Source organism: Salvelinus fontinalis, chromosome 20 (genome assembly GCF_029448725.1).
Source record: "Salvelinus fontinalis isolate EN_2023a chromosome 20, ASM2944872v1, whole genome shotgun sequence".
Taxonomy (NCBI): domain Eukaryota; kingdom Metazoa; phylum Chordata; class Actinopteri; order Salmoniformes; family Salmonidae; genus Salvelinus; species Salvelinus fontinalis.
This window is the reverse complement of record NC_074684.1, coordinates 34,995,716-35,020,445: the sequence shown is the minus strand read 5'-3', so window position 1 is coordinate 35,020,445 and position 24,730 is coordinate 34,995,716. Positions and strand designations below refer to the sequence as shown.

The window sequence follows — 24,730 nt, the reverse complement described above, 5'->3', positions numbered from 1 at the left end:
AGTAGCGTAGCCTACACCCGCTCATTACCAGGGAGTAGCCTAGCCTACACCCGCTCATTACCAGGGAGTAGCCTAGCCTACACCCGCTCATTACCAGGGAGTAGCCTACACTACACCCGCTCATTACCAGGGAGTAGCCTAGCCTACACCCGCTCATTACCAGGGAGTAGCCTAGCCTACACCCGCTCATTACCAGGGAGTAGCGTAGCCTACACCCGCTCATTACCAGGGAGTAGCCTAGCCTACACCCGCTCATTACCAGGGAGTAGCCTAGCCTACACCCGCTCATTACCAGGGAGCAGCCTAGCCTACACTCGCTCATTACCAGGGAGTAGCCTAGCCTACACCCGCTCATTACCAGGGAGAAGCCTAGCCTACACTCGCTCATTACCAGGGAGTAGCCTAGCCTACACCCGCTCATTACCAGGGAGTAGCCTACACTACACCCGCTCATTACCAGGGAGTAACCTAGCCTACACCCGCTCATTACCAGGGAGTAGCCTAACCTACACCCGCTCATTACCAGGGAGTAGCCTAGCATACACTCGCTCATTACCAAGGAGTAGCCTAGCCTACACTCGCTCATTACCAGGGAGTAGCCTACACTACACCCGCTCATTACCAGGGAGTAGCCTAGCCTACACCCGCTCATTACCAGGGAGTAGCCTAGCCTACACCCGCTCATTACCAGGGAGTAGCCTAGCATACACTCGCTCATTACCAAGGAGTAGCCTAGCCTACACCCGCTCATTACCAGGGAGTAGCACAAACTTCTCTTCTCTTTCACAACTCATGAACACACAGATAAGAATGCAGTTACAGATACAAGAGAAAGATCTAGGGCAGCCATGATGACATATAGCCTAGCCTACACCCGCTCATTACCAGGGAGTAGCCTAGCCTAAACTTCTCTTTCACAACAATCACTTCACAACTCATGAAACACACACCCACCCACGTTTCCTTGACAGTGGTGTAACACAGTAAGTCATACAAAGAGAAACCAAAGTGTTTCTAACATGCTGAGCACGCCGCTCACTTCGCGTGCGCGAGCGTTGCAGTATAAATTTAAACATACATGTCATTCAATTATTGCACCCACATTGGTTGCGCGCGCCAACGAGCGTCTGTGTTGCCAAGAGCTAAAATAGAAGTCAGTTCTATTTGTGACGCTGAACACGGTGCAAGTCCAGCCTCTCCCATCTCCTCATTGGTTTATAGAAGCAGATACCCACGTGCCATCTCCTCATTGGTTATACCCACGTGGGTGATTGAAAGATGAACTGAGTTTGGTCGGTCGTCGTGGTAACTATGAAAGTTAAATGCCAATTGCCATATCACGTCCAAAGAAGAAAAGTCCTGGAAGGATTGATGACTAGAAACATTTTGGGAGACAATTTTATGTGTAGATTAATTGTCTAAAGGACCTTGTGCATTTCAGGTAAAATAACAACCCAGCATTTATATCCCAGGGCTAATTAGCTAGCAACTGCAAGCTAGCTAAATAGGACAAATTAGCTAGCGACTGCAAGCTAGCTAGCTAAAATTGCCATAAATGTTTAATGCTTTTCGACCTGTCCCCAAAGTAATATAATTGGTTCTGAGTTAATTTTGATATTTCAACCTGTGTGTCCTGATCGCTTTGGTGTGGGAGGACAAAATCAATTTGTGCACGATGGCGCGCGGCCGGTTTGGGTACGGTGTAACACAGACCTCAGCAGCCTGTTCTTTCTATGAGACGGCCCTCAGCAGCAGAAGTGAGAGCTTATCAGTGTTAGACAAAGAGAGCTCTGAGAGATTCATATGAAGCCAAGAGAATGGAAAACAAATCAGAGGCCAAACACAAAACAAGTGTTTGAGGACAAAAAGAAAGACAGAAGTGTGTGAACAGACCAAACATGGTAATAAAACCTCCACGGTCCTCCTCTCCTCCTCCACTTTGCTCTCTCTGCTATACAAAGAGACGTCAGTTTGTTCTGGGCCAGAGCTGGGGACCATTTCAACAGAACACATGTCTCGTCGCCCACTGACCCACACAGAGAGACCAGGCCTGTGTGAGATTAACTTTTAGCCCCCAAACCGTTCACTTCTTGTCCCCATCCTAAGAATCAGCGAGGAGGTTAATTCCTGACCATTTGATAAATGCTCCGCTCGTAGAAACGTCAAGAGACTGAATCAGAGTTCAGGTATTGTTTGTATACAGGCCTGGATCTTAGATCCGTGTCTCAGAGGAAGAGAGTTTACTGTAACTAACTGGCTGTGTGCAATGAATTAACAAAACAAAGTTACACAATCAGTGGGAACTGCATCACTTCTCGTCTCTGTCCCCCCCCCCCCCCCCCCCCCCCTCCTCCCCCTCCTGGCTGTCTGTGACCACTTCCTCTGGAACTACACACTCATCTACAGACAGACGCACAACAAAAGGGGCTATGCCAGATGTGTGTTTACCATAATAAACATGTACTGTAGTGATTGGAGTACAGGCATGTACCACCACCCTATGCATCCGTGTTCATACCCTGTTACTATTCAAGGTTTACTGTGCTAAGCTCTTTGAAGCCTGTTCGGCACAACAAGTCTCAGTGTGCACACGTAAAGGCCTACATTTCTACTCAGTGGTCACCTCTACTCCCCTGCCGTGACTTTGTTTGTATGTGGATGGAATAAGACTGTCAAGAATAATGGACTTTGAGGATTTGATATTCATGAAACCCTCCAGCAGAACAATCATCCGACTCACTCATACATACATACATACATATATATATATATATATATATGATGCGCCCTGGGCTAACCTGTGAAAATATCGTATTATGGTGGAGCATATGAGGGCTCGAGGAGAGGAAATTAAGGTTTGTTTGAATACATCAAACCCTTGCTACCTCCCGTCCTTGTTTCCTCAAAATCGACCCGAAATCTCATTGGAGGAGGAACGATCTAAGGTACCGCCCTCTGACCACCTCCTCCAATGAGATTTGAGAGGAATTTAAAAAAAGAGGAGACAAGGACAGCGGAAACATGATTTACCGGCTAGTAACTTTTTCAGACAAAGCCACAGACTAAGGAGGCCAAACCAGAGGATGAGAGATATGAAATAAAGATAAATAAACATGGGCTTGTAAAGCCGATAACGATATGTTCCTGCCAGGGATGCCATCTCTGCCATCTGTTTATCTGCTGGGAATGAGGCTGGGGCAGCAACACACTCGGGAATATATGGGCCCGATTGGCAGAGGCACGTACACACACACACACTCCGCCCGAGGACACAAACTCCTTGCTCTCCTTCCCGCTGGCGTTGGCTGCAGATGAAGGTGGGAGTGTGTGTAAGAGAGAGAGAGAGAACGTGAGCCTGAAAACGAGCCCCCATGAGCTCTCCGTGACTCACGAGCGTTACACAAGACCGTAACCCTAACACGCTTACACAGGAGCCGATGCTAACCGGCACGCGGCAAACACACATCCACCCACACACGAGGACCAGGTCGAGGACCAAGTCTCACTTTGTAGACTTGAGGAAATTACACCAACTTTTATGCCTGTGCTCAGCACCTCCAAAAATGAATCTATCAACAATTTCACTGCCAGTCAGTTTTGCTGCGCGAGGTGGGATATAGGATTTGTATTTCTTTGTGCGATTAGCAGTTATGAAACAAAAACAGCAGAAATACTTGGAAAAGAAATACTGCAGCATTATTTTCCTGCTGCAAATCACAACTTGCACAAGTACTATTGGTACTTGATTTGACTATTAATTTATTTGTGAATGTAATGTAGAGCCCTGCAAATTGACCACACGCCAACGTGGCCGGTAAAAATAGCCATTCTTACCCACCAATACCTCAATCTACCCCCATTTGGTGGGTGTTCATTTTATGGACCTGGCTGTGACAGTGGATGACAGCCAAATGAACGCAGTCACCGTTATAAATCGTGAGGGGGGTGTTGCCTAGGCAACCAAATACTTGTTTGCTACACCACCTTGCTTCGTCACCTTGTTAAGAGTCCATGTTACTGCAGAAAGAGACTCAAATGCAATAAATTAAAAAAACGTAAAAAAAACAAAAAACTGTTATGGTTATTTTCATGACAGTCTCATCCATAACCGTCGGTTACATGGTTATATAAAACACACGACCCGGGATATCTATAGTTTATAATATGCTTTGTGGAAAGTAACTAGTCTGGGGGTGGTGGGGGGGGGGGGACGACAACGACGACCAATAGTTACTTTGAAGGTCACTACACTTATTTGAATACAGATCACACCTTTTCGAATCTATTTGAATACAGATCTGAGAAAGTAACTCCTTTTCAGAAACTATGGAAGGGCTGTATCTGGAACTGCATGTTACGGTAGGGGTAAGTATAAATACGTTGTGACGGTTAACTACTGTATGACTTTCAACATGCCACTGACGAAAAGGTCAAAAGTGGCAATTTATTGTAAGATACCTGAAAATACTGCAGGAACATTAGATAAACACTCTCTAACTGTTTCAGCTAGTCGTCCATCTGCAGCTTGCCTGCCAATGCATGCGTTGTCCCAACCAAGCACCCAGGCTAACTGGCTAAAGTTGTCTAGCATGCTAGTTAGCTACTTCCAGACACAAAATGAGAGAACACTTCACTGACCATTTTAACTCACCCTAGCAGAGCTGGTTAGGCTGTTTTCATGTTATATACATACAGCTTTCGTGAATTATTCTTATTTTTTTATTTTGACTACGTTTACTGACACCGGTCATATTCAGCAGGTGTTGCACATTCGCAAATTGCTCTGAAATCAGAGTAAAATCGCAAGTTCATTCTGGCTAGCTAACTAGATAACAGTCGCTCAGCATAGCTAGCTAGCAAAGACATTCACATTTATTGCTAGCTAACCAAATGACATGTGCGTCTCTAGCTGGGTAGCCAACGAAAAACGATACAAGGAGGGAAAAAGGCAGTCAATATTTTTTGGACTACCAAGAAATGTATTGGTGAATTCTATTAATCATGCATTGAACTGCATCATTCTATTCTGACAACAATGCCTCAGTGATGCAGTACACACTACCCTCTGTAGTGCATTGTGGTCGGAGGCCGAGCAGTGATGCAGCCAATCAGGATGCTCTTGATGGTGCAGCTGTAGAACTTTTTGAGGATCTGAGGACCCATGCCAAAGATTTTCAATATCCTGAAGGGGAATAGGCTTTGTCGTGCCCTCTTTACGACTGTCTTCGTGTGTTTGGACCATTCTAGTTTGTTGTTGATGTGGACACCAAGGAACTTGAAGCTCTCAACCTGCTCCACTACAGCCCCGTCGATGAGAATGGGGGCGTGCTCGGTCCTCTTTTTCCTGTAGTCCACAATCATCTCCTTTGTCTTGATCACGTTGCGGGACAGGTTGTTATCCTGGCACCACACGGCCAGGCCTCTGACCTCCTCCCTATATGCGGTCTCATCGTTATCGGTGATCAGGCCTACCACTGTGGTGTAGTGGGCAAACTTAATGATGATGTTGGAGTCATGCCTGGCCATGCAGTCATGGGTGTACAGGGAGTACAGGAGGGGACTGAGCACGCACCCGAGGGGCCCCCCGTGTTGAGGATCAGCGTGGCAGATGTTTTGTCTACGGACAATTCCTTCGACCTCATGGCTTGGTTTTTGCTCTGACATGCACTGTCAACTGTGGGACCTTATATAGACAGGTGTGTGCCTTTCCAAATCATGTTCAATCAATTGAATTTACTATAGGGGGACTACAATCAAGTTGTAGAAACATCAAGGATAATCAATGGAAACAGGATGCACCGGAGCTCAATTTCAAGTCTCATAGTAAGGGGTCTGAATACTTATGTAAATAAGGTATTTCTAAAAACCTGTTGTTGCTTTGTCATTGTGGGGTATTGTGATGTCATTGTGGGGTATTGTGATGTCATTGTGGGGTATTGTGATGTCATTGTGGGGTATTGTGTGTAGATCGATGAGAAAAATAAATAATTTAATCCATTTTAGAATAAGGCTGTAATGTAACAAAATGTGGAAAAAGTGAAGGAGTCTGAATACTGTATTTAGACTAATTCAACTAAATGTTTTTGGTTTTTCATCAAATATTTGTCAGCCAGTAAATATATACACAGTCACCTCAGTCACTCACCTACCCAGTGTGGTGAGTGTGTGGGGGGGAGGGGTCTGGAGCAACGAAAACAGGAAGGAAAAATAGTGTGGGTGGGGTCCATCAGTGTATTCATAACGGATCCCCATTAGTTCCTGCCAAGGCAGCAGCTACTCTTCCTGGGGTTCATAACGGATCCCCACTAGTTCCTGCCAAGGTAGCAGCTACTCTTCCTGGGGTTCATAACGGATCCCCATTAGTTCCTGCCAAGGCAGCTGCTACTCTTCCTGGGGTTTATTATGGATCCCCATTAGTTCCTGCCAAGGCAGCTGCTACTCTTCCTGGGGTTTATTATGGATCCCCATTAGTTCCTGCCAAGGCAGCTGCTACTCTTCCTGGGGTTTATTATGGATCCCCATTAGTTCCTGCCAAGGCAGCAGCTACTCTTCCTGGGGTTTATTATGGATCCCCATTAGTTCCTGCCAAGGCAGCAGCTACTCTTCCTGGGGTACGGCAAAAATAAGGCAGTTTATACAATTTTAAAAACATTACAATACATTCATTACAGAATTCACAACTCACTAAGTGTGTTCCCTCAGGCCCCTACTCCACTACCACATATCTACAATGCAAAATCCATGTGTACGTGTGTGTATAGCACGTATGTTATCGTGTGTGTGTATGCATGTGTCTGTGCCTATGTTTGTGTTACTTCACAGTCCCAGCTGTTCCATAAGATGTATATTTATCTGTTTATCTAATTCTACTGCTTTCATCAGTTACCTGATGTGGAATAGAGTTCCATGTAGTCATGGCTCTATGTAGTACTGTGCGCCTCCCATAGTCTGTTCTGGACTTGGGGACTGTGAAGAGACCTCGTGGCATGTCTTGTGGGGCATCCTTGGGTGTCCGAGCTGTGTGCTAGTATTTTAAAAAACAGACAGCTCGGTACCTTCAGTTTGTCAACACTTCTTACAAAAACAAGCCAATCTCTCTTCCACTTTGAGCCATGAGAGATGGACATGCATATCATTAATGTTAGTTCTCCATGTACATTTAAGGGCCAGACGTTCTGCCCTGTTCTGAGCCAACTGCAATTTTCCTAAGTTCCTCTTTGTGGCACCTGACCACACGACTGAACAGTAGTCCAGGTGTGACAAAACTAGGGCCTGTAGGACCTGCCTTGTTGATGGTGTTGTTAAGAAGGCAGAGCAGCGCTCTGGACAGAATTCTCCCCATCTTAGCTACTGTTGTATCAATATGTTTTGACCATGACAGTTTACAATCCAGAGTTACTCCAAGCAGTTTAGTCATGTCAACTTGCTCAATTTCCACATGATTCATTACGAGATGTAGTTGAGGTTTAGGGTTCAGTGAATGATTTCTAACTAACTGCAGCTCTTTGTTGAGTGCTGCAGTCATTTCAGTCCCTGTAGACACACTGGCCTTCCTCAAAGCCAGTGGCGTGTCGTTAGTAATGGTTCTTTACCATTCGGCCATCAGATTTGCCACCAATGCTTCTTATAGGACACATCACTGCACTCTATACTCCTCTGTAAACTGGTCATCTCGGTATACCTGTCGCAAGACCCACTGGTTGATGCTTATCTATAAAACCCTCTCAAGGCCTCACTCCCCCCTATCTGAGATACCAACTGCAGCCCTCATCCTCCACATATAACACCCGTTCTGCCAGTCACATTCTGTTAAATGTCCCCAAAGCACACACATCCCTGGGTCACTCCTCTTTTCAGTTAGCTGCAGCTAGCGACTGGAAAGAGCTGCAACAAACACTCAAACTGGACAGTTTTATCTCAATCTCTTCATTAAAAGACTCAATCATGGACATTCTTACTGACAGTTGTGGCTGCTTTGCGTGATGTATTGTTGTCTCTACCTTCATGGCCTTTTTGCTGTTGTCTGTGCCCATTAATATTTGTACCATGTTTTGTGCTGTTGCCATGTTGTCATGTTGCTACCATGCCATGTTATGTTGTCGTCTTAGGTCTCTCTTTATATAGTGTTGTGTCTCCTCTCTTGTCGTGATGTGAGTTTTGTCCTATATTTTTATTTTATTTATTTTTATTTTTAATCCCAGCCCCGTCCCCGCAGGAGGCCTTTTGGTAGGCCGTCATTGTAAATAAGAATTTGTTCTTAACCTTTATTTAACTAGAAAAGTCAGTTAAATAAATAAATAAAAAAGATTGAAAAAAAGCAAGGGGCCTAAACAGCTACCCTGGGGAACTCCTGCTTCAACCTGGATTATGTTTGAGAGGTTTCCATTAAAGAACACACTCTGTGTTCTGTTAGACAAGTAACTCTTTATCCACATTATAGCAGGGGGTGTAAAGCCATAACACATACGTTTTTTTTCCCCAGCAGGAGACTATGATCGATAATGCACTGATGTATAACAAGACAGCCCCCACAATCAATCTCTCAGACAATCAGTCATTTGTGTAAGTGCCGTGCTTGTTGAGTGTCCTTCCCTATAGGCATGCTGAAAGTCTGTTGTCAATTAGTTTACTGTGAAATAACATTGTATGTGGTCAAACACAATTTTTTCCAGAAGTTTACTAAGGGTTGTTAACAGGGTGATTGGTCGGCTATTTGAGCCATTAAGGGTATGGTGTGGGTATGGTCCGGCAGGAGTTGTCTCTTACCTGATGCGTGTCCGTGGGGGAGCAGGGCGAGGAAAAGGAGTACAGACGTAGCCAGCCTGTGGACTGGAGAGGAAGCCAGGGCTCTCGTCTCACACAATACCATTCCATCGCTCATCGTTCCCCTGGATACCAGCTCTACAGTCCGCTGAGGTTCAACCTGCAGGGAGACAAAGTTAGGGGAGTTAGGGACAGATTAGTTCAGAACCAACAGCAAGGATTACATAACAGAGAGAGAACGCCAGAGGTACTCTGCAATAGGGCTGAGACGGGCATGATATTTTGCAAGCCAGTATATGTCATGCAAATGTATTTTTAATTTAACTAGGCGAATCAGTTAAGAACAAATTCTTATTTACACTGACGGCCTACCCCGGCCAAACCCGGACGACACGGGGCCAATTGTGCGCCACCCTATGGAACTCCCAATCACAGCTGGTTGTGATACAGCCTGGAATTTAGTTGTGATTGGTCTACACACCTTAGAGCGTCTTAGAAATCACAACACATCAGCTCCATGCTGCGACTCCATATTAGAGGTCGACTGCTTTGTAAGTAAAACAGAATGCAGCTCTCTTCTTACAGACAGAGAGGTCCATCCCACATGTTATACTGACTAATATGCGGTAGAGGTCGACCGATTAGGATTTTTCAACGCCGATACCGATACCGATTATTGGAGGACCAAAAAAGGCCGATACCGATTAAAATCGGCCGATTTTTTTTGTTTAATTGTAATAATGACAATTACAACAATACTGAATGAACACTTCATTTAACTTAATATAATACATCAATAAAATCAATTTCGCCTCAAATAAATAATGAAACATGTTCAATTTGGTTTAAATAATGCAAAAACAAAGTGATGGAGAAGAAAGTAAAAGTGCAATATGTGCCATGTAAGAAAGCTAACGTTTAATTTCCTTGCTCAGAACATGAGAACATATGAAAGCTGGTGGTTCCTTTTAACATGAGTCTTCAATATTCCCAGGTAAGAAGTTTTAGGTTGCAGTTATTATAGGAATTATAGGACTATTTCTCTCTATACCATTTGTATTTCATTAACCTTTGACTATTGGATGTTCTTATAGGCACTTTAGTATTGCCAGTGTAACAGTATAGCTTCCGCCCCTCTCCTCGCCCCTACCTGGGCTTGAACCAGGAACAAAACGACAACAGCCACCCTCGAAGCAGCGCTACCCATTGCTCCACAAAAGCTAACTACTCCACGTCTCAGAGCGAGTGACGTTTGAAACGCTGTTAGCGCGCACCCCGCTAACTAGCTAGCCATTTCACATCGGTTACACCAGCCTAATCTCGGGAGTTGATAGGCTTGAGGTCATAAACAGCTGCTGGCAAACACACAAAAGTGCTGTTTGAATGAATGCTTACGAGCCTGCTGCTGCCTACCATCGCTCAGTCAGACTGCTCTATCAAATCATAGACTTAGTTATAACACGATAACACAGGAATACGAGCCGTAGGTCATTAATATGGTCGAATCCGGATAACACAGGAATACGAGCCTTAGGTCATTAATATGGTCGAATCCGGATAACACAGGAATACGAGCCGTAGGTCATTAATATGGTCGAATCCGGATAACACAGGAATACGAGCCGTAGGTCATTAATATGGTCGAATCCGGATAACACAGGAATACGAGCCTTAGGTCATTAATATGGTCGATTCCGGATAACACAGGAATACGAGCCTTAGGTCATTAATATGGTCGAATCCGGAAACAAGACGTTTTCATCTCGAAAATTCTCGTTTATTCTTTCAGTGAAATACGGAACCGTTCCGTATTTTATCTAAGGGGTGGCATCCATAAGTCTAAATATTCCCGTTACATTGTACAACCTTCAATGTTATGTCATAATTACGTAAAATTCTGGCAAATTAGGCGGCCCAAACTGTTGCATATACACTGACTCTGCGTGCAATGAACGCAAGAGAAGTGACACAATTTCACCTGGTTAATATTGCCTGCTAACCTGGATTTATTTGAGCTAAATATGCAGGTTTAAAAATATATACTTCTGTGTATTGATTTTAAGAAAGGCATTGATGTTCATGGTTAGGTACACATTGGAGCAATGATACGCACCGCATCGATTATATGCAACTCAGGACACGCTAGATAAACTAGTAATATCATCAACAATGTGTAGTTAACTAGTGATTATAATTGATTGATTGATTGTTTTTTATAAGACAAGTTTAATGCTAGCTAGCAACTTACCTTGGCTTACTGCATTTTCGTAACAGGCAGTCTCCTCGTGGAGTGCAATGAGGCAGGTGGTTAGAGCGTTGGACTAGTTAACTGTAAGGTTGCAAGATTGAATCCCCCGAGCTGACAAGGTGAAAATCTGTCGTTCTGCCCCTGAACGAGACAGTTAACCCACCGTTTCTAGGCCGTCATTGAAAATAAGAATGTGTTCTTAACTGACTTGCCTAGTTAAATAAAGATTAAATAAAGGTGTACATTTTTTTCTTTTCTTTTTTAAACATCGGCCAAGTCGGTGTCCAAAAATACCGATTTCCGATTGTTATGAAAACTTGAAATCGGCCATTCCGAATTAAAATCGGTCGACCTCTACTCCATATTGATTTGGGAAAAAAGTCACAGAAAAAAGAATAATTATGCCCTCTGATTGCTACGCTTCCCGCAGAGAGAGAGACAATTGCATTGCCGCTCTGCTTGTGTAGCAAGCAAGTTAGGAGATATCTAAATCAACGGACGATGGAATTAAAATAAAACTACAAGTGAAACGAGAAGGAAAGGCTACAACATCCAAAAGCCAAACTAGTAGGTTGGTACATATAATCTGAATGGAGTTATTTGTAGGCGTTAACTGTAGAATGGTAAGAAGTAGCTAGCCTCAATTAACTCAACTAGCCTCAATTAGCTAGCTTCTCTCGGTTTGATGTAGTCCAGACAGACCTACTATGTCATCAGATGGGATGATAAATAACTAGCATGAAGTTAGTCTAGCGCGAGTGAGGTAACAGTGTTTGTGGTCTCTCTCGCCCCCTCTGTGTCTGCCAAGGTGCTCCGAGCCTCACGCATCCGGTTTCACACACAGAGCTCCTCTCCCTAGTAGCCTATACTCTGTACCACTCTCTCAATTCAATTTCAATTTAAGGGCAGTGGATGACAGACAGTGTGTAGAGTGCCGATCTCCCTCTCAGAACAAGAAAGAGAGACCATAGCCTGGCAATAGAGACAGGGCACCATAGCCTGGCAATAGAGACAGGGCACCATAGCCTGGCAATAGAGACAGGGCACCATAGCCTGGCAATAGAGACAGGGCACCATAGCCTGGCAATAGAGACAGGGCACCATAGCCTGGCAATAGAGACAGGGCACCATAGCCTGGCAATAGAGACAAGGCACCATAGCCTGGCAATAGAGACAGGGCACCATAGCCTGGCAATAGAGACAGGGCACCATAGCCTGGCAATAGAGACAGGGCACCATAGCCTGGCAATAGATACCAGGGCACCATAGCCTGGCAATAGATACCAGGGCACCATAGCCTGGCAATAGATACCAGGGCACCATAGCCTGGCAATAGAGACCAGGGCACCATAGCCTGGCAATAGATACCAGGGCACCATAGCCTGGCAATAGATACCAGGGCACTATAGCCTGGCAATAGAGACAGGTCACCATAGCCTGGCAATAGAGACCAGGGCACCATAGCCTGGCAATAGAGACAGGGCACCATAGCCTGGCAATAGAGACAGGGCACCATAGCCTGGCAATAGAGACCAGGGCACCATAGCCTGGCAATAGAGACAGGGCACCATAGCCTGGCAATAGAGACAGGGCACCATAGCCTGGCAATAGAGACCAGGGCACCATAGCCTGGCAATAGAGACAGGGCACCATAGAAAAACATGGAAGGTCAGAGAAGACTTTGTAAGTACTGTGGGTCGGGTGAAGTAGAGTATGAGCTACACTTCCTGTTCCACTGCTCCAAATATGACTCGGAGGTATTTAGAAACTTCAGAAAGTATTCACACCCCTTTACTTTTCCTACATTTTGTTGTGTTACAAAGTAGGATTTAAATAGATTTAAATTGTCTTTTTTTTTTGGTCAACAATCGACATAAAATACACTAATGTCGAAGTGGAAAATTACTTTTTTTAAAACAAATACTAATATATATATTGATTAGATAAATATTCAACCTCCTGAGTCAGTACATGTTAGAATCACCTTTTCCAGCGATTAACAGCTGTAAGTCTTTCTGGGTTCATCTTTAAGAGCTTTGTACACCTGGATTGTACGATATTTGCACATTCTTCTTAGCATTCTTCAAGCTCTGAGTGTCCTATAAGCTCTGTCAAGACACCCATTTTAAAGTCTTGCCATAGATTTTCAAGTCTATTTGAGTCTAAACTGTAAGTAGGCCACTCAGACACATTCAATGTCGTCTTAGTAAGCAACTCCAGTGTATATTTGGCCTTGTGTTTTAGGTTATTCTCCTGCTGAAAGGGGAATTTGTCTCCCAGTGTCTGTTGGAAAGCAGACGAAAGCCCCAGAAGGATTACCTTACAGATAATTGTCTGTGTGGGGTACAGACAAGGCATATAATTAACACTCGCCACCAGCGAAATGTGGGTAGATTGAGGTATTAGCAGGTTAGAATGTCTATTTCACACGTTGGCGGGTGGTCAATTTGCAGGCCTCTACAATGCGAGCGTTACATTCACAAATTAAAAGTCAAAATTCAAGTATGAGTACATGGGGTGAGTTGCAGCAGAGAAATGCTGCAGTGGCCTGCCATTTTGTTTCATAGCTGCTAATCGCACAAAGAAATAAGAATCCTATATCCCACCTCACGCAGCAAATCATTTTACTCTAAAGTCTACAAAATGAGACTTTGTCCTTGTGTTTTCTGCCCATTTACATTGTTTTCTTCACAAGCTCAGTTGTTTTTCAACGTTAGGTTTGAGTCTGCTGCTTCAACTTATAGCAAAGAGACGCCCTAGTCAGATCCCAAATCTCTCTCACACACACACACACACACACACACACACACACACACACACACACACACACACACACACACACACACACACACACACACACACACACACACACACACACACACACACACACACGACAGGACTTGAGTGGCCCCCTTACCACGGTAACATCCCGCCCTTAACAGGGCAGCTGAACATTTTGTCTCATCTGATATTTTGGTTAAAAGACTCCGATCCCTAAAAAAGGCAGCAGCTACCCGTGCTGGTTATCCAGCAAAATTAAGGCAGTTCATACAATTTTTATGTAATTATAGCACAAAAAAATATATATATTGCTGGTAAAAAATAAAAAAAAGAACTACCTGCCACAGTGGTGGGCCAAAAAGTTAATTTTAGGCCCTGATTTTCCAAGTATGATTGTTTATTATTGTTGTTGCTTAAACATATTGTTCATTTCTGTAATACTTAATCTACATTGCTTTGGCAACAGTGGCAACCACCCATTCATGCCAATATAGCATGTATTGAATTGAGTGAGAGTCCAGACACAGGCCTACGTCTCATATTCCAGGCCTACGTCTCATATTCCAGGCCTACGTCTCATATTCCAGGCCTACGTCTCATATTCCAGGCCTACGTCTCATATTCCAGGCCTACGTCTCATTCCAGGCCTACGTCTCATTCCAGGCCTACGTCTCCTATTACAGGCCTACGTCTCCTATTACAGGCCTACGTCTCCTATTACAGGCCTACGTCTCCTATTACAGGCCTACGTCTCCTATTACAGAGAACATTGGTTTTAATCGCCATCATCAATATGAAATTCCTCTGATCTCTACTGCTGTGGATAACTGATTTAATGAAGCAGCCATTCTGCACTGTGATGGCTCCACTGGGAAATATAGTACTCCAATCTACTGGGATTCATGACAGGGAGAGGTCATCTACAGGGATAGATGAGAAAGGGAGAGGTCATCTACTGGGATTCATGAGACAGGGAGAGGTAATCTACTGGGATTCATGAGACAGGGAGAGGTAATCTACAGGGATTCATGAGACAGGGAGAGGTCATCTACTGGGATAGATGAGAAAGAGGGAGAGGTAATCTACTGGGATAGATGAGAAAGAGGGAGAGGTAATCTACTGGGATAGATGAGAAAGAGGGAGAGGTAATCTACTGGGATAGATGAGAAAGAGGGAGAGGTAAAGGAAAACGGAGAAAGAGAGAGGGGAAAAAACAGATGCTGTTGGAGCTGAGATCACAGCAGAGAAACAGAGCGAGACAGAAACTACCCTTAAGCCCCCCCTCCTTCAGAGACACTACCCTTAGCCCCCCCCCCCCCTCCCTCAGAGAAACTACCCTTAGACCCCCCCCCCTCCCCCCCTTCCTTCAGAGAAACTACCCTTAGCCAGCCCCCCCCCCCCCCCCCCCCCTTCCTTCAGAGGAGGAGAAAAGAAATCCACATCAAGGAATTAAGATCATTAACACAAAGGAGATCCAGGTGTAGAACCTTCATTACTGGGTAGCGATTAGGGAGCGATAGCCTAGTGTTAGGCTGTATTAGTCAGCAGTCAGTGGCAATAGCAGGCTAGCCTGGCAGGCAGCATGCCTCGGGAGAGTGGAGGGCAGTGGGTCCATTAGCTCAGAGCTAGCCAGTCGTCACAACCAGCCTGCTGATCTGGTAGCTAATAGCTAATAGTATGGCTACTGAACCTAGCAGTAGCAAGCTATCCTGGCAGGTCAGGCAGCATGCCTCAGGAGAGTAGAGGGCAGTGGGTCCATTAGCTCAGAGCTAGCCAGTCGTCACAACCAGCCTGCTGATCTGGTAGCTAATAGCTAATAGCATGGCTACTGAACCTAGCAGTAGCAAGCTATCCTGGCAGGTCAGGCAGCATGCCTCAGGAGAGTGGAGGGCAGTGGGTCCATTAGCTCAGAGCTAGCCAGTCGTCACAACCAGCCTGCTGATCTGGTAGCTAATAGCATGGCTACTGAACCTAGCAGTAGCAAGCTATCCTGGCATGTCAGCAGCATGCCTCAGGAGAGTAGAGGGCAGTGGGTCCATTAGGCTGCTGAGCACCTTATAGCTAATAGCATGGCTACTGAACCTAGCAGTAGCAAGCTATCCTGGCAGGTCAGGCAGCATGCCTCAGGAGAGTAGAGGGCAGTGGGTCCATTAGGCTGCTGAGCACCTTATAGCTAATAGCATGGAGCTGCTGAGCTGAACAGAACAGAGCTGGGGGGGAAATGTGATTGGATTCCATTTCTGCTGTGTGGCAGCTGGCACCAGAACAGAGGCCCGGTAGGCAACGGCAAGACACACACACACACACACACACACACACACACACACACACACACACACACACACACACACACACACACACACACACACACACACACACACACCTTGTGGCCCATGAAAATCCATTCCGATCCCTTTCTGCCACCTTGAGTTCTGCTCCCCGGTAGAAAGACTGAGTTACCTGCACACCGGCTGGTGGGAGGTGGTAAACGCTCTACGCTGGCACTACATCGTGCCAAGTGGCCATAGTCTGAACAGAACAGACAACATCATCATCATCATAGCATTGGTTGCACTTGCAATGCACTCTGAGATATTCTGTAGAGCTTCGTTGACGTAGATGTACTCGGTAAGGACAAGATGGCCCGCCTCTCTAACCAACAAACAAAAACACACACAATCAACTGTCATATTGTGTTAGTTCAAAGGACCTCTTCAGGTGTAGCCTAGCTGTTTGCATAGCAAGGCTGCTGTGATATTTGTGATGGGAAGCCAAAAGCAGAAGGAGCTTGATTACTTTCTCAAGCCTGAGAATGTGAGAAGTAAAATGAAAAATAAATGAATCCAAAGTTGCGAAATTCTACAACACAAAGCAGCCTGATTGGCCTGTAGGAATAAGACGACCAGGAGCGTGAAGGGACATATTTTTTTGTTTTACCTTGTGAATATATTGTGTGTAATCTATTTCCTGAGTCATTATTTATCTTTTACATTCCTAAAATCGTTTGACCTGGAATCTGCCTCCTCCAAGGTCTTCTTGTGTTGTCCTCTGCAGAGTAAGGTACCGTGCTGCGTGATCTATTCACTCAAGGAGGATGGGATCACCACACGGTCTGCTACTGTAGATTGTCTGATATGAACACTGAATCACGTTAATGATTATAACTGTGTAATAAGACAGAGTATTCGTACTAACACCCAACCTAGTCGTACTAACACCCAACCTAGTCGTACTAACACCCACCTAGTCGTACTAACACCCAACCTAGTCGTACTAACACCCAACCTAGTCGTACTAACACCCAACCTAGTCGCACTAACACCCAACCTAGTCGCACTAACACCCAACCTAGTCGCACTGACACCCAACCTAGTCGCACTAACACCCAACCTAGTCGCACTAACACCCAACCTAGTCGCACTAACACCCAACCTAGTCGCACTAACACCCAACCTAGTCGCACTAACACCCAACCTAGTCGCACTAACACCCAACCTAGTCGCACTAACACCCAACCTAGTGGCACTAACACCCAACCTAGTGGCACTAACACCCAACCTAGTGGCACTAACACCCAACCTAGTGGTACTAACACCCAACCTAGTGGTACTAACACCCAACCTAGTGGTACTAACACCCAACCTAGTGGTACTAACACCCAACCTAGTCGTACTAACACCCAACCTAGTCGTACTAACACCCAACCTAGTCGTACTAACACCCAACCTAGTCGTACTAACACCCAACCTAGTCGTACTAACACCCAACCTAGTGGTGCTAACACCCAACCTAGTGGTGCTAACACCCAACCTAGTGGTGCTAACACCCAACCTAGTGGTGCTAACACCCAACCTAGTGGTGCTAACACCCAACCTAGTGGTGCTAACACCCAACCTAGTGGTGCTAACACCCAACCTAGTGGTACTAACACCCAACCTAGTCGTGCTAACACCCAACCTAGTCGTGCTAACACCCAACCTAGTCGTGCTAACACCCAACCTAGTCGTGCTAACACCCAACCTAGTCGTGCTAACACCCAACCTAGTCGTGCTAACACCCAACCTAGTGGTGCTAACACCCAACCTAGTGGTGCTAACACCCAACCTAGTGGTACTAACACCCAACCTAGTGGTACTAACACCCAACCTAGTGGTACTAACACCCAACCTAGTGGTACTAACACCCAACCTAGTGGTACTAACACCCAACCTAGTGGTACTAACACCCAACCTAGTGGTACTAACACCCAACCTAGTGGTACTAACACCCAACCTAGTCGTAGTAACACCCAACCTAGTCGTACTAACACCCAACCTAGTCGTACTAACACCCAACCTAGTCGTACTAACACCCAACCTAGTCGTACTAACACCCAACCTAGTCGTACTAACACCCAACCTAGTCGTACTAACACCCAACCTAGTCGTACTAACACCCAACCTAGTCGTACTAACACCCAACCTAGTCGTACTAACACACAACCTAATATTGCTCTGCTCCTAACGCCCAACCTTTCCGTTGAGCTCTGCTCTCAGTTGGCCCTTCAAGAAAGCATTGTTTTGGCCTCTGTCGTCAACGTCTTCTTACGGAACGTAACACAATGACAATAGAAATGAATGTTTCCTGGTTTTATACAGTGATCAACACCTTCAAAGTTTGAACAAACCGGCCAATCAACAGAACACTTCCTTAAACAAACACTCTGGCCCCCAGGCTGACAATACAACTGCCAATGAAACGGATATGTTACTGGAAATAAATTGGTACAAAACCGATGTCATCTGCACAGATGACCAAAATAATTAATTTAGCCTAGTGGTCTGAATTGGTGCCCACAACTGATGTTATTCTGGATGTTGTGTCATAGATGAGTTAGTTAATTTTACAACCCATGTAATCTCATGACAGACGAAACAGAGTATCTAGTCCGCAAGCAGGCGAGATTTGGTTCTGGGTGCCAAAATTACAACCCATGTTCCTGAATATCGTATTGAATCCTTACAAGAAATAAACATTGTCCCTGGTCAGTAGAGTGTTCTCAGTCTGAAATCTGATGGCCTACTTGTAACTTCTCACATCTTGGTCCTGTCCCACATGATGCCCTATTCCCTATATAGGCTAGTGCACTACTTTTGACAATGGCCTATAGGGCTCTGGTCAAAAGTAGCACATTATATAGGGAAAGTAGTGCACTATATAGGGAATAGGCTGCCATTAGGGAAGCACCCCTTCTGTCTGGTTAAGGGGGAAAAGCTCTCAGTACTACTCTACTGTAAGTCAGTACTACTCTACTGTAAGTCAGTACTACTCCACTGTAAGTCAGTACTACTCTACTGTAAGTCAGTACTACTCCACTGTAAGTCAGTACTACTCCACTGTAAGTCAGTACTACTCCACTGTAAGTCAGTACTACTCTACTGTAAGTCAGTACTACTCTACTGTAAGTCAGTACTACTCTACTGTAAGTCAGTACTACTCTACTGTAAGTCAGTACTACTCTACTGTAAGTCAGTACTACTCTACTGTAAGTCAGTACTACTCTACTGTCACCTGAATGCTGCTGTAAGTCAGTACTACTCTACTGTAAGTCAGTACTACTCTACTGTAAGTCAGTACTACTCTACTGTAAGTCAGTACTACTCTACTGTAAGTCAGTACTACTCCACTGTAAGTCAGTACTACTCTACTGTAAGTCAGTACTACTCCACTGTAAGTCAGTACTACTCCACTGTAAGTCAGTACTACTCTACTGTAAGTCAGTACTACTCTACTGTAAGTCAGTACTACTCCACTGTAAGTCAGTACTACTCTACTGTAAGTCAGTACTACTCTACTGTAAGTCAGTACTACTCTACTGTAAGTCAGTACTACTCCACTGTAAGTCAGTACTACTCCACTGTAAGTCAGTACTACTCCACTGTAAGTCAGTACTACTCTACTGTAAGTCAGTACTACTCTACTGTAAGTCAGTACTACTCTACTGTCACCTGAATGCTGCTGTAAGTCAGTACTACTCTACTGTAAGTCAGTACTACTCTACTGTAAGTAAGTACTACTCTACTGTAAGTCAGTACTACTCTACTGTAAGTCAGTACTACTCCACTGTAAGTCAGTACTACTCCACTGTAAGTCAGTACTACTCCACTGTAAGTCAGTACTACTCTACTGTAAGTCAGTACTACTCTACTGTAAGTCAGTACTACTCTACTGTAAGTCAGTACTACTCTACTGTCACCTGAATGCTGCTGTAAGTCAGTACTACTCTACTGTAAGTCAGTACTACTCTACTGTAAGTCAGTACTACTCTACTGTAAGTCAGTACTACTCTACTGTAAGTCAGTACTACTCCACTGTAAGTCAGTACTACTCTACTGTAAGTCAGTACTACTCTACTGTAAGTCAGTACTACTCTACTGTAAGTCAGTACTACTCTACTGTAAGTCAGTACTACTCTACTGTAAGTCAGTACTACTCTACTGTAAGTCAGTACTACTCTACTGTAAGTCAGTACTACTCTACTGTCACCTGAATGCTGCTGTAAGTCAGTACTACTCTACTGTAAGTCAGTACTACTCTACTGTAAGTCAGTACTACTCTACTGTAAGTCAGTACTACTCCACTGTAAGTCAGTACTACTCTACTGTCACCTGATTGCTGCTGTAAGTCAGTACTACTCTACTGTCACCTGATTGCTGATTGCTGCTGTAAATCAGATTACAAGCTCAGTAAAATCCCAGTGGAAAATTGTGTCTCATGTCAAAGAAACATTCTTAATGTGCTGTCCTCAACTCCTCCCTCAGACAAAAGTGGGCCTGATGTTTATCAACAACATCAAAACAGTCCTCCTGGTCATGAGGTATCCTTATCTTGTTCACCAGTCAGTCATGTGAGCCTAATGTATATTGGCACAACACGCCTAAGGATCTCAACTTCTGAAGGAGGGAAGGAAATAGAGGATAGAGGGATGGGAGGGAAGTGAGAGAGACTTGGGGAAGAAAAGAATGCAGGGATACCTCCACTCCAACGTGCTGTGGTTTCCCTGCTGCCCGTGGCTTCTAGAGCGCAAAGATAGAAGGGGGAGAGAGTAGGCAGGAGAGAGAGCAGCGCAGGGGGAGAGAGAGAACGCAGGGGAGAGAGAGAGAGAGAGCAGGGGAGAGAGAGAGAGAGAGAGAGAGAGAGAGAGAGAGCAGGAGAGAGAGAGCAGGAGAGAGAGAGCAGCGCAGGGGGAGAGAGAGAACGCAGGGGAGAGAGAGAGAGAGAGCGAGAGAGAGCAGGAGAGAGAGAGCAGGAGAGAGAGAGAGAGCAGGAGAGAGAGAGAGAGAGAGCAGGAGAGAGAGAGAGAGCAGGAGAGAGAGAGAGAGAGAGCAGGGGGGAGAGAGAGCGAGAGCAGGGGAGAGAGAGAGAGAGCAGGGGAGAGAGAGAGAGAGCAGGGGAGAGAGAGAGAGAGCAGGGGAGAGAGAGAGAGAGCAGGGGAGAGAGAGAGAGAGCAGGGGAGAGAGAGAGAGAGCAGGAGAGAGAGAGAGAGAGCAGGGGAGAGAGAGAGAGAGCAGGGGAGAGAGAGGGAGAGAGAGCAGGGGAGAGAGAGGGAGAGAGAGCAGGGGAGAGAGAGGGAGAGAGAGCAGGGGAGAGAGAGGGAGAGAGAGCAGGGGAGAGAGAGGGAGAGAGAGCAGGGGAGAGAGAGGGAGAGAGAGCAGGGGAGAGAGAGGGAGAGAGAGCAGGGGAGAGAGAGGGAGAGAGAGCAGGGGAGAGAGAGGGAGAGAGAGCAGGGGAGAGAGAGGGAGAGAGAGCAGGGGGGAGAGCGGGAGCAAAGGCATGTGTCTGGGAACAGAGCACTCAGTGTGCCAGGGAACAGCCGTGAAGAGATTGCCATCTGATAGGCCTGACTAATGCCTTGAGTTCAACCCTCTACTCTGATGGAGCTGCCTAGAGCCAGGCTGGGGCTGAGAGGAGAGAACCCAGACTGAGGCATAGAGAAAGAGGCATAAGAGTGAAACGAGAGAGGAGGGCCTTCCTATGGAGAGAGGCAGCATGGGGAGGGAGAGAAAGACAGCATGGGGAGGGAGAGAAAGACGGCATGGGGAGGGAGAGAAAGAGAGAGAGAGACAGCATGGGGAGGGAGAGAAAGAGAGAGAGACAGCATGGGGAGGGAGAGAGAGACAGCATGGTGAGGGAGAGAAAGACAGCATTGTGAGGGAGAGAAAGAGAGAGAGAGACAGCATGGGGAGGGAGAGAAAGAGAGAGAGACAGCATGGGGGGGAGAGAGAGACAGCATGGTGAGGGAGAGAAAGAGAGAGAGAGACAGCATGGGGAGGGAGAGAAAGAGAGAGAGACAGCATGGGGAGGGAGAGAAAGAGAGAGAGACAGCATGGGGAGGGAGAGAAAGAGAGAGACAGCATGGGGTGGGAGAGAAAGAGAGAGAGACAGCATGGGGAGGGAGAGAAAGAGAGAGAGACAGCATGGGGAGGGAAAGAAAGAGAGAGACAGCATGGGGTGGGAGAGAAAGAGAGAGAGACAGCATGGGGAGGGAGAGAAAGAGAGAGAGACAGCATGGGGAGGGAGAGGAAGAGAGAGACACAGCATGGGGAGGGAGAGGAAGAGAGAGACACAGCATGGGGAGGGAGAGGAAGAGAGAGACAGCATGGGGAGGGAGAGAGAGAGAGACAGCATGGGGAGGGAGAGAGAGAGAGAGACAGCATGGGGAGGGAGAGAAAGAGAGAGACAGCATGGGGAGGGAGAGAAAGAGAGAGACAGCATGGGGGGGAGAGGAAGAGAGAGAGCATGGGGAGGGAGAGAAAGAGAGAGGGACAGAGAGAGTAGGAGCAGAGAGGAAGAGGCAACCACCAAATATCTATCCACGGAAATAAACCTAAGTGAGGAATCTTTTATGGAGGTTTTACTCCACCCAAAATCTGTCCATCAATATTTTTGTATGAGGTCAATGAGTGAGTGTCATATTTGGTCAACAAAATGTTTTGTTACTAATTTGAAACAATTTATATTCGACCAAATAAGCATCACTTATTTGGTTAACTTAACTGGATTTGTTGCTTATCAAATTCTACTTACCTAAGTTGTTGTCTTAATTGGTTTGTAATAATAAATGACTTTAACTGGTCTGTGATATAACCACAATATGTAAGTCTACCGCTTAAACTAAAAAATATATATTACAATCTATTAACTGCGCCTAGCAGACTTGGCAAAATGTAAATATAGAATGTCCTCATACTAGTACAGCTGATGCTGAATCGACACGAGTCACACGCGTTAACACGTGCAACTGTACTGCCAGCTAAACAGAGTGCAGCGCGCATGCCCGACCGACTGTACACACGCATACATCTACATACATTCCCCGGTGTCCACATCAGGAATGGTCTATGATGGTCCACACACACACACACACACACACACACACACACACACACACACACACACACACACACACACACACACACACACACACACACACACACACACACACACACACACACACATACATATTGACACAATGTAATCAGTTGAACATAAGGATTAATTGCAACAATGTATCAGTAAAGCGCTAAGACTACAACAATTACACAGTGTAGGTTAAAATGCATTGCTAGTGATCTGCTGGCATGTCAGGACACGTCAACATGTAAAACGGCTGGGAAATATTACTGAGAGCCAATATTACAGCCCTAAGGTTACCACAATGTAGGTTACTGCTGTAACTGGATAACTAACTAGCTACTACATTATCTTCTGTAGAAAACTTATGATCACGTTTATTAGACAGAGTCCCAGTCTGTTGTAGTAACACCCATCTAAAGGGATGGGCAACTTGTATAATCACAGAGTTATGTCTTTCACGAACTGGTTATCAGTAACTTTTTATGGTCCTTCTGGTAGATAGCTATTATGGCATCTATTTTACTAGGCATTGTGACCCCCCCCCCCCCCCGGCTAATCATCCACAACACAACGGGGTTCCTTCCTCATTACAATGGCCCTTGGCCGACCTTTCTATCTCTGTTGTGGCAAAAGACCCACTGACTGACATGCCATTGTTGGTTTACAAATACTGAAGATCTTTTGAAGGTTCAAATCGCCTGATGGGTCAGATAGCCTTGAAAATTACAGATCAACACAAAGATCCAAAGTTCAAACCCGCTAACTAGATCTTACGTTAGCTAGCCAACCTTGTCCCCTAGGACATTGTTGAGCTCACATAGAAGCTTTGTAGTAACAGTTAACAGACAGATGTTGGCAAAAATGACAAAAGTATTAACTAGTAACATTTGTTTCTGTTTTTCACTGGTACAAAATCTAGAAAATAGGCCTAAACCAAGCAGGAGACCAACATCAGAATATGATACTGACAGAGAGGGAGAACCTAACAGCGCCAGTATGCAGTTTAGCCAGACAGATTCCGTATGCTTACCGGTAGCTTGAGACAAACAGAAGAAGACACTTACCAACGAAAAGCCTAAATACCTTCAAGCCCTCCTCTTCGTTCTCACTGTCGGGACATGGACTCGAATAATTAAAATAGACAGACTATACTCAAATTGTTAAATTAAGCGCAAAATGGCTTATTTAGTATGGTATTGTCCTTTCCTTCGCTTCGTCCCAAAAGCTAACCGGTTTCGTTCTTCTCAGTGTGAGGTAAGCGGAAACACACCAGCCGCCTCGCTTTCGCACGGTGTCCATGGGAACCAGTAGTCGAGACCGCAGTCAGGCAAATGACTGTATATATAAATGAGTGATAGAGGCCTCTAGTGGCCAAAAGCCCGTATTACATGGGAAGCGCCATTGAGGGCTTCCACCATTTTACTGTAGCCAACTGGATGGGACGGACTTCCAACGTTATTGGCTGATCCCTCCTGGTGGACCCTGTTGGAGTCATGTCCAACCAGGTCATCAGGAGGATTAAGCCAATCGCGAAGAAGAAAA

General features: G+C 45.5%; 1 protein-coding gene across 1 annotated transcript in view; it reads right to left on the bottom strand.

Moving 5' to 3' along the window:
* LOC129817774 (sushi domain-containing protein 6-like) overlaps positions 1 to 24,497 on the bottom strand; it is a 53,960-nt gene extending 29,463 nt beyond the window's left edge. The window contains exons 1-2 of the mRNA XM_055873320.1: positions 24,253 to 24,497; positions 8,767 to 8,923 (exon numbers count right to left, since the gene is read on the bottom strand). Of these exons, the coding sequence (XP_055729295.1) occupies positions 8,767 to 8,881 (115 nt within the window). The 5' untranslated portion in view covers positions 8,882 to 8,923; positions 24,253 to 24,497. The remainder of the gene's footprint in view (positions 1 to 8,766; positions 8,924 to 24,252) is intronic.
* Positions 24,498 to 24,730: the final 233 nt, after the last annotated feature.